At 45.8% G+C, this 13,376-nt stretch overlaps 1 protein-coding gene across 5 annotated transcripts in view; it reads right to left on the reverse strand.

The window, feature by feature from the left end:
* SGSM2 (small G protein signaling modulator 2) overlaps nucleotides 1–13,376 on the reverse strand; it is a 102,705-nt gene that overhangs the window by 41,094 nt on the left and 48,235 nt on the right. For 3 of the 5 annotated variants that reach the window (XM_072978305.2, XM_072978304.2, XM_072978307.2), the window contains exons 3-7: nucleotides 12,183–12,345; nucleotides 9,443–9,523; nucleotides 5,148–5,312; nucleotides 1,525–1,592; nucleotides 440–585 (exon numbers count right to left, since the gene is read on the reverse strand). In XM_072978305.2, coding sequence (XP_072834406.2) covers nucleotides 440–585; nucleotides 1,525–1,592; nucleotides 5,148–5,312; nucleotides 9,443–9,523; nucleotides 12,183–12,345 — 623 coding nt within the window. The remainder of the gene's footprint in view (nucleotides 1–439; nucleotides 586–1,524; nucleotides 1,593–5,147; nucleotides 5,313–9,442; nucleotides 9,524–12,182; nucleotides 12,346–13,376) is intronic. The other 2 variants (XM_072978308.2, XM_072978306.2) reach the window with 1 other exon arrangement.

The following is a 13,376-nucleotide window of genomic DNA, read 5'->3' on the forward strand; positions in this document are numbered from 1 at the left end:
CTGATTGATTGAAAATATTTTTACCCTGCCTTACTCCAAAAAAGGGACCTAAAGACAGCTTTACATAATTAAAAATACATTATTAAATGCTAAAAAGAGTAAGTGATGCAAATAGGAAAGAAGAGTTAATAACGTTGCATTAAAAATGGCTGGACAGTGTCTGCGAAGCAAGCAACATGAACCTGACACAACTCCGGGAGGCAGTAGAAGACAGGAGGGCCTGGCGTGCTCTGGTCCATGGGGTCACGAAGAGTCGGACACGACTAAACGACTAAACACACAAAAATGTTCGGCAAAAGCAGTACAAAAGACAGATTTAGAAGCAACAAAATAGAAACCATCTGGTTTATTATCTCCTGAAATATATATATGTGTGTGTGTGTGTTAAATACGTTCAAGTTTCAAAGCCAGCCGGGTTCAGGACCCGGGAGCTGCTTACCCCCAGCGCCGGCCGTTTGGAGGGCGAATCTTGGCGTCCGTGCGTCCCGTGGATCCGGTGCCGTTGAACCAGCTCGTCCGCGGACGGATCGGTCCAGAAATGGTCTGCTGTCTTCAGCTTGGTGAACTCGAGGGCGGAAGGTCCCACTGGAAACCCGGAAAGCGCAAGAGAGGGAAGGAGAAAAGGATGGGCAACGGAGTCTGGTCGTCAAGCCAGGAAGGGGGGGGAAGACACCTTTCTCGTGCCCTTAAGGGCTTGCAGGAGAGCAGGAGGAGAGTTTGGATTACAACTCCCAGCATCCACACCCAGAGGGCAGGAGGGCTAGGGATTCCAGGATATAGAGTCGACATGGGGATGCCTAGCCTGGAAAGCTCATTCATTCATTCATTCATTCATTCATTCATTCATTCATTCATTCATTCATTCATTCATTCATTCATTCATTCATTCATTCATTGCTGTCCCCGCCTTTTCCTGGCCCAAAATTAGATTAGGCTGCTCTAGGAGTCTTGTAGGGCGGAGGTTAAACTGCAGTCCTGCAGTCAAGACTCTGCACGCTGGAGGTGGGGGTAATGGGTAGCCTGCGTAATTTTTTTTTAAAAAGTGCTTGTTCTGCTTCCAAATGTCAAGCGTTCAACTTCCCCTACTTGGCCCCAATGTTGTCTGATCCTCACAACAACGACCCTAGGAGGTAGGCTAGGTCTGGGGATAATGGGTACCAGAGTTCAAGAGCAGCTTGCCTTTGAGGGCCATTGTACAAAATTCGTCTCATTCTTGGACAGAGGAAGACACTTTCCCCTTTATCACAAAGAAAATGCATGACATAATACAGAGGCCCCATGCATCAGAAACCGCAGCTTTGGAATAACTTTTATTAGTAATTTTTTAAAAAAAAATAATGTGCAAAGGCTCCATTGTTTTGCCGAATCTCTTTCCCTTCCTTTGGTGCATCAAATTTCTGACTCCTGCCCCCATCATTTCTGCAAACATCTTTAGAGTGGGGGGAAAGCCACCATATGGAGACTGTCAAAACCGAGCTTATCCTGAAAGCGCACAGAAATAACACCAAAAAAAAGGAGACTTACCCAGGAGGCAGGCCAAAATGGGCCCGCAGACCGGATCTGCTATTAAAGCTTCTCTTTCATAATACTTGCTGGAAAAGATTGACAAACAGGAATCAACGTTGAATTAAAAGAAGAAGCAAAAACACGTATGTGTTTCGTAGCAATTGGAAAACAGTGTTATCTCTCCCCCCCCATCCCATTCAAACAAAATAGTCACCCCAAAGCAATCAAGGACCAAAAGGTGTTGTTTCCCTTGTAGGAAGCTTCTTCATCTCAAGATGGCAGATCCCCTTCTCCAGCCAAGCATAGTCTACTGGCAATGACCGATTTAAGAGACAAAAATGCTGTGGATGTGTTGGCATATACATGGGGTGGGGGGAGATTGCCCATCTCAAGGCTTCAGACGACATTACAGATGATTGTATACATGCATATCACCAGTTAACCAATACAGCAATCAAGCAGATGCTATTAATTGCAAAGAGAAGATGGAGAAGCTTCCTTCCTTCTGCAAAAACAAGACCAGGAGCAGACTATAACAAACAATGAACTTCCAATGTCAAAATTAGGGGAGAGCTGAAGAAGAACACTAACACTATCATTGTTCCAAAGTATAATTTAAATAATGTCCCTGAAGAATTTAAAGACTGTGTAAACAAGATATCTGCATCACTAAGTTCAATTAACTGAGAATCTGAATACCAGTTGATTCATACTAGAGGTATTACCAGGGGTAATGTAAAAAAAAAAAGCTTGATGGCTGACCGATAATTGTCAGTGAAACATAAGTAAAAGCAAAAGGTGACAGAAATAGGGTTAGGAATCCTAAATACAATGTTTCAGCAGTTTTACATCAGGACAAAGACACTTATGATAATCAGTGCAAAGAAATAGAAGAGAACAACAAAAATGAAAAATATGAGATCTATATGATCCACAAAGTCACTGAAATCTAAATCAAGCTAAGAGACGCAGAAAGCCCAAAGCGGAATATAATATTGGATTAGGATAAAATAATGAGAAGGTGGAAACAATATGCTGAAGAAACTACACAGATGGGCAGCAAGACTGACGGATCCCTTTGATGAAAAACTAGCAATTTTAGAAGACAAAGTGAAAGCTGCTCACAAAGCCCATGGAAGAAATAAATCACGAAGAATAGAAGGGATTCCAACTCAGCTACAGGAACTGGAGCCATTAAAATACTAACTAGAACAGACCAACAAATATGGGAAACAAAACCAAGGCACACCGTCTGAACACATTTTCTGCCTATCGCAATTCCAAGGAAAGGACACATGAAGGAGTGAAGTCCTTAAAGGACCAGTGGCGTAGGGAAGCCAGGGCTCACTGGGTAGAAATCCCAGGACTTTTTTTGAGCAGCAGAGAGTTTGGGATTATCTACCATCACCACCACCCACCTTTTCAGGCTTCTCTGTTCCCTCCAGCCTTAGCCACCACTTTCCCAGGAGCTGGGAGAGAAAAGGATTGTTCCCAGACCCAAGCAGCCCTAAGAAGAGGGCTTGGTTTTGAATGAGCCATTAAGAGACGTTGGCTTTACAAAAGACCTTCCTGTTAGGTCGAGGCAGACCAAGGCATCCTGCCTTTCTGGATTCTCCTTTTGCAGAAGACTTCCAGGAGTCTTCCAAATTAACCGCGACACCCATTATACCGGCCCACGGCTGATCTGGCCCAAAGGGCTTCCGGTTTCCCACCTCTGCTCCTGAGGTTACAGGACTGAGATGGACCAGCGAGCCAACGCTGCTATAAAAAGACATAAGCTTAAAGTGAGAGTTGAGGGTGGCGGGTGGTGGAATATGGCCTTCGACCACGAGATGGGGCCAGCGCTCCAAAGCTTAGCTCCTTCCGTAAGGAGGGGTGTTCAGAGATGCTAAGGATGATGTCATTCCAGCATCTTGCTTTAAAAAGAAGCAAGTTGGTGCATGCACATAGAAGTAAGCTGGTGCACACGCATACGCACGCACGCACAGCAGCTTGTGCCAGGTGCTATATGGTAATTGCATTTGAAATTACAAAAATAAAAAGAGGAGGAGGAGACGTCGGGGGAAATTACAGCATAAGAATAATCTTAGAATAATCTTAGAACCTCACAGCTGGAAGGGACCCTAGATTGAATCCAGCCCTGGTCAAGGAGGCCCAGTGGGGGGAATCGAACTCATAACCGCTGGCTCCGGAGCCAGAGACATCGACCATGGAGCTATCTAAGAGCAGATAGGGCCCAACTGCCAGATCGCTCAGTGGTGTAGGCATCGGGCTATAGAGCCAGAGGTTGGGAGTTCGAATCCCCGCTGGTCCTGCTTGATGGGGGCTGGACTAGATGATCTCACAGGGACCCTCCCATTTCTGCTGTCCTGAGATTATGAGCACTTCCAAGTGCTACAAAAAAATTATTCATGAGCTGAGCTTAGACAACTAGGGTCGAGCAGCATCCCCAGATGTTGCTGGTCTGACCCATCAACCCCAGGACAGGTGGCGCCCCCTGGGGGGCGATGGGAGTTCTAGTCCAAGGCATTTGGGAGGCGCCACGTCGGAGAAGGCCACCCACTCAGACACGCACTGGCCGTCCCAGACAAGCGGCTGCCCGGGCTTTTGAAACTGAAATGGCAACTCCTTCTTCTGGTACTTGAGCGATTACTGAACCCAAAGGAGCGCAGCTGTAAAAACTTGCCATGTACCCATCCCGGTTGAACCTGGCCTTTCTCCGCCTCCCTCAAACCAAGAACTCTCCCCAAGATTTCAATCTGCCCGCGTGTTTCCCTTCTCAAATGTCAGACATTCTGCTGTGGACCACGAAGGTGGTTACAGAATGAGGAACAAGAGGGAGAGCAGAATGAAACCAAACAGGGAGAAGCGCGAAGTTCTACATCAAGGGAGGAAACCCCAGATGCCCTGTTACAAGAGACTTGGCTTGGAAATAGAACGAGTGAGAAGGATCTTAGAATGGTGGTAGATCAAAAGCTGAATGTGAGCCAACAGGGTGATGCGGCTGCAAAAAAGGCCAATGTGATTTTAGGATGCATTAAGAGAAGGATAGTCTCCCAGTCCTGTGAGGTGCTAGTCCCCTTCTGGCCTCACTTTGAGTATTGTGTCCAGTTCTGGATACCACACTTCAAGAAGGATGCTAACAAATTGGAACAGGTTCAGAGGAGGGCGACAAGGATGATGATCAGGGGGCTGGAGACCAAGCCTTGTGAGGAAAGGCTGAAAGAACCAGGCATGCTTAGCCTTGAGAAAAGTGGACTGAGGGGTGATAGGACAGCACTTTTCAAATGCTTGAAAGGTAATCCTCCAGAGGAGGGGCAGGATCTGTTCTCTATCATCCCACAGTGCAGGACACGCAACCACGGGCTCAATGTACAGGAAGCCAGATTTAGGCTGAATATCACAAAAAAAACTTCTTAACCGTTAGAGCAGTACGACAAGGGAACCCATTTTCCTTGGGAGGTGGTGAGCTCTCCAAAGCTGGAGGCTTTCAAGAGAAACTGGACCAACCTCTGCTTTGACTTGGATCCCTTGCCTTGAACAGGGGATTGGACGCGATGGCCTTCGAGGGCCCCTTTCCAACTTCCATGATTCTAGGATTTCATGATGCTGCACACCCTGTTCATTCTCTGTGGCCTTACCTGCAGTTATCGACGAGGTACTGCACAATCTTGTCCAGTACTCTCTCCGTCAAAGCCGTGCGGACCCAAATGTGCTTGATGACCTGTGGGGTCAGGGCGGTGGTTCTGGTCGTGGTCGAGTTCTCCCTCTTGAGAGATTCTTGGCTGGCCGGGAAACCCTTCCGACTGCCAAAGAGAAAGGGGGGAAACACAACTCCTTATGGGCAGGCCTAAAGTTTCCGTCTTTTCTACACGGCTTTATTTTGTTATTTTACAACCCATCTCTCCAAAATATAGCACACCGTCCCTCTATCAGCCTCTAGATGCATTAGGGCAGTGGTCCCCAACCTTGGGCCTCCAGATGTTCTTGGACTTCAGCTCCCAGAAATCCTGGCCAGCAGAGGTGGTGGTGAAGGCTTCTGGGAGTTGTAGTCCAAAAACATCTGGAGGCCCAAGGTTGGGGACCACTGCATTAGGGCATATTCCCCTCTGCCTGCAGGGGACAATAGGCTCTGGAGTCCACAACTGGAAGACACAAGAGCAGGGAAGAACATGGTACGTGATAAATTCAGGATACCAGCCGCCAACAAAGGGGCCCTTTTTTTGGGGATGTGTTGGAATGTCACTCTGATCAACCTGCTGGGGATGATGGGAGTTGTAGTCTCGACTTGGAAAGCACCAGATCAGGGATGAGGTTTCTCTATGACGGTTAAGCTGACGGGGTGGGGTTGAAAACTGATTTGTTTGAAATGGGGCGCTGGAGGAGCACTTTGTGGATAACCCTGGACTGCCAGGAAGACAAACAAGTGGGTCCTTGACCAAATCAAGTCTGAACGATCTCCGGAGGCCAAAATGTTGATGCTGAGTCTGTCCTACTTTGGACCCATCCTGAGAAGGCAGGATCATCTGTGGAAAAGACCCGTCACGCTGGGAAAGGTGGAAGGCAGCAGGAAATGAGGAAGACCCAATACGAGATGGATCGACTCCCAAAAAGGAAGCCACAGGCTTTGCAAGAGCGGAGCAGAGCACAGTTGAGGACAGGACATTTTGGAGATGGTTTATGTATGGGATCACCCTAAATCGGAGGCGACGTGAGAGCACAGAGCAACAACAAGTTCTTTACACCGCGTAGCTTATGACCAGTCCCAGAACTGGGGCAGTGTTTGGTTGGATTTTTTTTTTTGAAGGAATTCTGGGAATCTTGGTCCAAACCAATCTATTTCCTCTATCTGTCAACCCTTGAGAGGAGGGGCAGGATCCGTTCTCCATCATCCCAGAGCGCAGAACACTTCATAATGGGCTCAAGGGACAGGAAGTCAGATTTAGGCTGAATCTCAGGAAAAACTTCTTAACTGTATGAGCAGTACGACAACAGAACCAGCGACCTCGGGAGGTGGGGAGTGATCTGACGCTGGAGAACACTGGACAACCATCTGTTCTGGATTCCTGCTCTGAGCAAGGGGCTGGACTCCATGGCCTTACAGGCCTCCCTCGATCGTGCTCTCAAACCCCTTCTGCTCGGGCAGCCCCATCCGCTCCTGACTTCTGCCGAACATTGGGGCTTTTAAAAGAGGAAGAAACAGAGGCAGCCAACGGCCCTGAGCCCTGGAGCAAAGAGCTGAGGGGATTTTTTTTTTTGGGGGGGGGAGAGTTATGTGACTAGGTGAACGCTTTAAGGATGATGTTTCTCGAGCCCTTCCTTTTGCATCTGACAGGTGACAACTAAGGGGAAAATCAATTCTATGCAGGCCTGCCAAGGCTTACAAGCCTCTGAACCAGCAAAGACTCTGCAGGGGGTGGAAAAGAACACAGAAGCAGCTTAAAGTGGGCTTTCAAAAAAAAAAAAGTCTAATTTCCATGCAGTTTTATCTTATTTAGCAGCCCCCCCCCCCAGGGACTGCATCTGAATCATGGGCCCTGGGCTTAATTCCCTCCCTCCCACGATTTTGTATTAAACAAGCCTACGTTTCTGAATTTTTGGAGTGTAGCCGGAAGCCCTGCCCGGTTAGGCGTCCAGGGACTGTCAGGCCGGGCACAGCACCTAGTGGTTAGGGTCGGCTCGGTCTCTGGGTTCAGCCCTGAGATACAGGCTTTTGGAATCGAAACGGCAGTGTTCAGGGCAGAGGCCTGAAATCTCAGTGATTCAGGTGGCTGGAAACTCTAGCATTCAGAATGGGCCCTTTAGACATGCTCAGAAGCACCCTTTTCTATTTTTCATCAGCTTCCCTGCTTCTGGCTACTGGAATTCACACGTGGTCCTTGAAATTTATCTCCATCTCTGGAGGATCTGCCTGTGCAGGATAGAGACTGTTTTTTTGGGGGGGGGCATTCCTGGCTGGAAGTCTCAAATCTGGGGCGGAGAGGATGATGACGACCTGGCAAAACAGAGATCTTCAGTGGTTTTCCCAGCTCCTTCTTGCTGCTCTCTGCAATTACAATCACCTCACTCCTTCATACACTGGACCAAATCCTGTGGCTTCATGTAGTAAATAGCACTAGAGTAAACCCACTGAATCAGGCAGGGTTGGTGAGTTTCAACACTTTTGCCCTCCGGAGATCGTTCAGGCTTAATTTGCTCTAGGACATTCCCCCCCCCCTTGTTTGTCTTTCTGGCAGTATAGGAGACTCGCAAAGCATTTAAAAGAAATCAATCATTTTTCTCTCATCTTAGCCATCATAGATAACATTTGTCCCTGATCTGATGCTTTCCAAGTGGAAACGACAACTCCCATGATCCCCAGCAGATGGATGGCATCCGCAAAGCTCTCCTCCAGCACCCCGTTTCAAACAAACCACATTCCTTTCCCTTCTATCTTTCACACCTCACACATGGTGATCAGAAATACAAGTGTATTTATGTGATCACACTAAGTAACAGAACTTTAATCACCATTATAATCTTGGAACTGCAGAGGTGAGAGGACCCTATTGGCCAATATCGGTGTGTCCCAACTGAAATGAATATACAGTGGTGCCTCGCTTAACAAGCGCACTGTTTAACGACGAATCCGCATAGCGACACGTTTTTTGCGATCGCTTTTGCGATCGCATTGCGATGTTTTAGGTAGGGAAAACATCGCATTACGATGATCGGTAAGCATTTCGCTTACCGATCTTCGCATTGTGATGTTTTGAAAACAGCTGATTGGCGGTTCCAAAATGGCTGCGGAAGAAAAAATGGCCACCCGCAGCGTTTTCGCGCCCTGTCCTCGCTTACCTCGATTTCCGCATAGCGGTGAGTTTTTTCCCCACAGGAATGCATTAAACGTGTTTTAATGCGTTCCTATGGGGTTTTTTCCCCGGATAGCGACGAATCCGGATAGCGACAATTTTTTCCGCACGGATTATCGTCGCTATGCGGGGCACCACTGTACTCTGCACATGCAAAGAAGCTCCTAAGTGAGCCTCACCATCATTGGTTCCTCAATCAAGTTTTATTCATGGATTTAACCTCTAGGCCTCACTATCAATTAAGATTAAAGCTGGGCAGGAGAGGAGTGGTGTCTCTCAACACTGACTTCCATTAACCCATGTGGATGGAGACTGATGGTTTCAACACCAGTGAGTCGGTGGATCCTCCCCAGATTCTGAGTCCAGATTTTATAAGGAGCTGTCTAAGGTGCTGAAATTATTTCGGGGCTAGGCTTTGGCAGGAGCAACCTTGGAGAGTGTCTGCAAAGTTCAGACTAAAATCTGGAGCGGAGTCCCCAACTCCACTGATATCCGAGTCACGGGCTTTTGCTGGCAGAGGCTGATGGGATGTGGAGTTCCAAGCATCTGGAGATCAACCTGCTTCCTCCAATCCCTTCCAGGCCGGTCCGTGGAGATGACAACTCCTATTGCTTCCAGCCCCTGCGGTAGCTGGGGGCAATGGGTGTTGTAGTGCAATATCTTTGGAAGGCGACTGTTTGGAAAGACAGGTTTGAGGGGAAAACTCCAGTGAAAACTGGAGAGCTTGGACGTGGAGAAAAGGAAAAGGAATCCGTCAAAAAATTAATGTTGCGAAAATTCACCAAGCTCTGGGGAAATAAGAGAACCTTCTTATATTATAGGTAAAAGCAAAATAGCAGCAAAGAGTAAAAAAAAAAAAGAAACAAAAACGTGGTAGCCCCTTAAAGACTAGCTTTTATATTTTTTTAATGTATTAAAAATATAAAAGTTAGTATTTAAGGTGCCGCTACGTTTTTATCTCTCTCACTCTCTCTATTTATTTTTTTATTGCTATTTTGCTTTTACCTATAACGCTTGCATAGGCAAACACAGCTACTTTTTCTACAACGTCTTATATTGTCTAACACATCTTATTTTCGACATACACTAGCAACCTGAACAAGGGAAGAGAGGCTGTCCCATGGCTGAATCTCCTGCCTACGTTTTCCCCATTCTTGACAGGTGACCTGAAAAAGGAGGGGAAAAAAAGAGGAAGGGCATAAAGATGGGTGGGTTTTACTTCCACGGCTTCGTTAGGGTGATGCGGATGGCGATTGTCCACCTCGGGATCAGGATGAGCGTCGAGGACCTTGGATGTAAGGTTCGGACTAAAATCCAGAGCAGTCTCGCCACAGCCCAGTGACATTAGCGCCAACCACGAGGATGATGGAAAACAAGACCAGCCGGGCCCCATTCTTGGCTGTCCTTTGGCAAGGAGGCAAGCTTTCCCTTAATTGACCGGCTGCTTTAATTGGTTTTTTTAATGGATTGTCTTACCTCACTGCTTTGAATGTGTTTTGGTGTTGCTTATGGTTTTGTATTTGATACTTGTTTGATCCTTTCTTAGTACTGTACAGTATTTGTACACCTAAGCTTCCAAATATTGCGTTTTTAACAATGTAAGATGCCTCGAGATCATTAAAAGATCAAGGCAGGGTAAAACTATTTTAAAATAAATAAATTGATGCCTTTGCTATCTCTCTTTCGTGTAGAATCAAACATTTCATTTTGCCTTCCTGGCCTCCTGAATATATAAGCCACAGACCGTTTTTGGCTCAGTATTTGTGCTTTCCACCTGAACATCAGTTTTCATCCATGATGAAGAGCTCTGTCCTATTTGAAAGCCTGCTTTATTTTTATTTTCCCCCTCTTAACCAAGAAAGGTCTGGGCTCACTTTTGCCATTTAAACAGCACCACTGTATCTTTTCCCACAGAAACCAAATTTAAAACCCACACCTGAGAACCGATTTAAATTTATCCCACAGTGAGTTAAAGGCACCCTTTAATTAATTTTAATTAACCTTTCAGGCAGTCTCCGTGAGTTTTGAGGGGGAAATGATAAAATGATTTTTAATGAACTGTATTTTATCCCCCTTTTAAAAAGTAATTTTCTTCTGATGTTGTAAAATTATGTATACCTTGAGGAAAACGAACTAAATGCATTGAAAAATGTTCTTTCAAAAAGTGCATTACGTCTGAGGGAGACCTTTGGCATTCTTAATTCTAAGGAACGTTATCGTAATAAAAGCAATTCAAAATATGAAATATATGTATATTTAATATTCATGCATATAGATAAAAGTAGGCCCTACTATAAATTTCACTTTCATCTGTTTCTATATTAAGGGAGAGTGAATTTTTAAAAAAATCGATTAAACTTTGTGAAGCTCTGCCCATTCCCCTTAGGCCACACCCCTTTTGAAAGTAGTGCAATCAAACCATTTGCCAACTGGAAAAAAAGAACTACAGCCTCATAGAATCTATTACCCTTAGTCTAAAATAACCAAATGCAGTGCTTCTAATGTGGAGTTTTTACAACCTCACTATCTGGGCTGTGGTCACTGTCCATCTATCCAGGACTAACCAATCGTTCTTTCCATGCCTCTGAATTCTAAGAGAGTCCCGCCTCTCTGCTCAGTGCTTTTACCCCCTCTAAGAATCTGTTGGGGTATATTGTTGAAAGCAGCCATGTTTGGTTAGTTTGATGTTTGAGCTGTTGAACTGCAAGTAATAAACCTTCTATTCTTTTCTCCCACTAATGTCTCAGAGCGAGTTATTGAGAGTGTAGGTGCCAGTTAATGACAGAAAAGGGGTGAACTAGTCTGGGGAAACTTGAAGCTATTCTGCTCAGTAAATCCCTGCCCTTCTGCTGCACAGGTAAAGGAATTTTACCATGAATTCAAAACTCTGCAATACTATGTACAGAATGCCTACATGCACAGACGTAGGCAAAGTGTGTGGTTAAGAGATGCATATGCTCTCCGGACAATTTTTGAAATATCTAAAAATCGTCACAGAGCTCACACTGTCCCCCAAAGATATTTCCCCCTGCTTTTGGACATTTACAGTAGCAATATTTTCTGCTTTAAGCACTTGGTACCCCCCCTCCCGTTTAAACAAAACAAAAACCCAACAAGACATTTCTGGATTTATTTGTTTTTTAAAAAAATATTTCCCACCATTTTGGCCATTTACAGGCCTAGCACAGCTTGGTGGCAGGGGATAATATGCTCGGCACGACTCTGATATAGTATTCGTCACATGCAAAAAGTTTTTGGGTGTATTTGCCACACCCAAAATTCAGTGACGCTGCGGCACATTGTATTGGGGGCGTCAGGATTCGCACCTTGATCTGGCACACCACGACTAATAAAAAAGGGGGGCCCAAAGAGGCTGACATGTGTATGGAAGCATCCACAGTCTGTGACCGTCAGTGGACTGGGCTGGCAGGGGGCGTATGGGAACCGAAGTCCAAAATGAAGCTTGAAAAAAACAACGTGTTCATTCCATTGCGTTAAGGGTGAAATCGTTAGTGGCTTTTGCGTTAAACAGGAAAAGGCCATTCATGTGAGAAGCGATGACCATTCTAAAAGGTAAACTGATTTTTCTTTCAAAATATTATTATTCCAAGGCACACCCTCCCCCACTGAACACAAAAGTGAGGATTTTACGATGGACACATTAAAATTCACATTATTTCCAAGATCTAATGTTAAGCCCTGGAGAACTGATTCCCCGCCTCCAACCCTGTGCCACTTCTAGGTTAATTTCTATTGCACCACACACATCCTGAGGCGTGGTGGACTCCAACACCCATGTTCCCCAGCTCGGAGAGGTAGCCCCACCTGCTTTCCACCTGCTGCAGCAGCTCCTGGGCTTTCCGGCATATGTCGCTCGCCACGTCGTACGTCTTGCCCACCTTCGTGAAGAGGGCGGCGATCTTGTCGGTCCGCAGGAAGCCAGCCGCCCGTCGCTTGAGCATATGCAGAAGGCAGGCTTCCACCACTCCTGGGAAAGAAGGGAGGGGGAAAAAACACGCAAAATAAAGATCCCAAACCATCAGAGGAGGCCTTTTTCTCAGTCCCATCATCTTCCCAGGTGCGTCTGATGGGCACCCGGGAGAGCAGGGCCTTCTCGGTGGCTGCTCCCAGAGACTCTGGAACTCCCTGCCACTGGAGGCCACCCTGGCCCTCTCTTGGCTGTCCTTATTCAAGCAGGAGAAGACCTTTCTCTTCAGGCAAGCTTTCCCTTAAAGGACTGGCTGCCTGAGTGGGTTTTTTTTTTTCAAACGGCTTGTTATGATTTGCTGCTTTGAATGTGTTTTTGGGTTTGCTTTTATTTACTGTTTTTAGTGTCATATTTGTTTACCTTTCTTAGTTTTCTTGCTCTTTTTAGCTTTAAATACTGGTTTTTTTTTTTAAAGGATGTAAGCTGTCTTGAGATCTTCAGAAGAAAGGCAGGGCAAAAATATTTTAAATGAATAAATATTAAATATTTAGGAGAGTCAGAGTTGATGGACACGTGGCCATTTCCGTAGCCACCAGAGTCCAGGTTTTCTTTGCCAAAAAAGGAGAAAAGATGTACATCAGCTCCTGAAAGCCAGCTTTATTTATTTCTTGATTTCCTACAGCGATCACCTGCCTTTGGCCTAGAAAACAGCGCTTAAGGCAGCTCACCAATTTCCTTAAACAAACAAAATCTATTTTTACTCTAAAATCAAGGAAGGCCAGCCTTAAAATCCATTTGTGAACGTGTGTGAAATCTGGGCAGTGAAGAAAGCTGACAGGAAGAAAAAAACAACACAATAGATTTCTTTGCAATGTGGTGGATTTTCCTAGAAGTCTGATTGATATTATTTGGTCAGACCATACATCATAGCCCCGAACTGCTTGTGCTACTGCTTGTGCTATGTCTTGTCTCAGTATTGTAGCCGCTCTGTTTCTTTTGGGTTTGTCATTTCCAGAGTAGAACACGTTGTAGTTGCCTGACTAAATGCGTCTCATTTCAATCAAGTTTAGCCCACTAAGCACTGCAATGTT

This window comes from Pogona vitticeps, chromosome 7, assembly GCF_051106095.1.
Source record: "Pogona vitticeps strain Pit_001003342236 chromosome 7, PviZW2.1, whole genome shotgun sequence".
NCBI lineage: Eukaryota > Metazoa > Chordata > Lepidosauria > Squamata > Agamidae > Pogona > Pogona vitticeps.